The 1599-nt window shown below is 36.5% G+C and overlaps 1 protein-coding gene across 3 annotated transcripts in view; it reads left to right on the forward strand.

The window, feature by feature from the left end:
• LOC110024751 (nuclear transcription factor Y subunit A-7) overlaps positions 1-1599 on the forward strand; it is a 42019-nt gene extending 40420 nt beyond the window's left edge. For all 3 annotated transcript variants that reach the window (XM_020724900.1, XM_020724907.1, XM_020724916.1), the window contains exon 6: positions 1093-1599. In XM_020724900.1, coding sequence (XP_020580559.1) covers positions 1093-1272 — 180 coding nt within the window. In that variant the 3' untranslated portion in view covers positions 1273-1599. The remainder of the gene's footprint in view (positions 1-1092) is intronic.

Below are 1599 nucleotides of genomic sequence, written 5' to 3' on the forward strand. Positions count from 1 at the left end.
GAGGGAGAGAGGGAGAGAGAGAGAGAGAGAGAGAGAGAGAGAGGGAGAGAGTATATTGGTTTACCTCATTTTTTTTTTTGGAGGTAGTTAAAACTAGTAATACAAACACTAGATAAGGACTGACATCCGAGAGAGAGGGGGTGGGGGGGGGAAGCAAGAGTGAGAGAGATAGAGAGTACATAATTCTACCTGTACGTTTTTTTTCTTTTTTTTGGAGGAAGTTCAAACTAGTAAAACACTAGACAAGGACTGACATATCCTCTGTATTAAAAGTCAGTAAATCATTTCCATGATATATCGCCTAGTGCAAGGTTTTGAAGGCATTTTATCAGAACTTATGGTATTTTTATCTAACGAATACTGTCTCTTTAGTTTCAAGTTTTGCCCTTATGATGTGAAACTATACCAAAGATTCTCTGTTATATAATTTAAAACCCCGTCGTGTACACTAATCACTCACTATCTCTTTAATTATGGGATCCACATTCATCCTTGCTGTATATATTCTTTGTTAAACTCAATGAGATGTTACACTAATCACTCACTATCTCTTTAATTATGGGATCCACATACATCCTTGCTGTATATATTCTTTGTTAAACTCAATGAGATATAAAAAACTTATATATTATTTGGGGTAAATCCGAAAATGGCCCTCGATGATTCTTAGTGGCCAAATTTATCTGAGTTTTGCGGTGCTCTAATTTACTCCACCGATTATTGAAACATAATCTCAATTGGTTCCTAAAGGATCATTTTTGTGTCATGATTATTTCTATACGAGGGACTATTTTGGATAAAATTTCAATAGTCAGGGACTAAATTAGAGAGTAATGTAAAACTCTAGAATTAAATTGACCACAACCAAATAATCGAGGGATAATTTTGGAAATAGATTCCTCTATTATTTGATAGGAACCATTCAAATTGCATTCTATCATGTGCATTGCACCTTAACATATTGCTATCTCCTCAATTTTCCTTAACGATCTTGATATTCAATGGATAACTGATTTCCTTCTTGGTACATATTTGCGATTTGTAATTTATTGATGACATTATTCTTTCTTTCTGCTTTGCAAATTTACGCAGCCATACATTCATCATACATTCATGAATCTTCGACATTTACACGCAATGAGAAGAGCCAGGGGAAACGGTGGCCGGTTTCTCAACTCAAAGGGCAAAGACGGCCAAGACGACGAAGCTTCCTCTCACGGAAATGCTCAGCCCGGCAGCGGTCCAACCTCCCAAAACCCATCTCCAGTTTAGTAACAGAACTATGTAACAGTGGCAGGATATAGCAGCCTGAACATATGAAAGAATGAAAGGCATGATATCCACACATCCATAGAGGGCTGTGACAGCAAATGAAGAAAATAAGGAACCATGTACAGGGTTTGCTCCGACGGCTTTTTCTACCGATCTTAGAGATCAGTGTCAGTGTTCAGACATGTAGTTGAGATTAGCTTGTAGCATAGTTTGTCTTTGTCCAATGGTAATAATATTAGAATTTCATTTAAATAAAAAATGTGGGACATTTTCATTGTGGCCTCTAAAATTTACTGAGATTTTTTCTCTGGTTGGAATTATATGTTG

The sequence above is a fragment of the Phalaenopsis equestris genome, unplaced genomic scaffold (genome assembly GCF_001263595.1).
Source record: "Phalaenopsis equestris unplaced genomic scaffold, ASM126359v1 Scaffold000002, whole genome shotgun sequence".
Taxonomy (NCBI): Eukaryota; Viridiplantae; Streptophyta; class Magnoliopsida; order Asparagales; family Orchidaceae; genus Phalaenopsis; species Phalaenopsis equestris.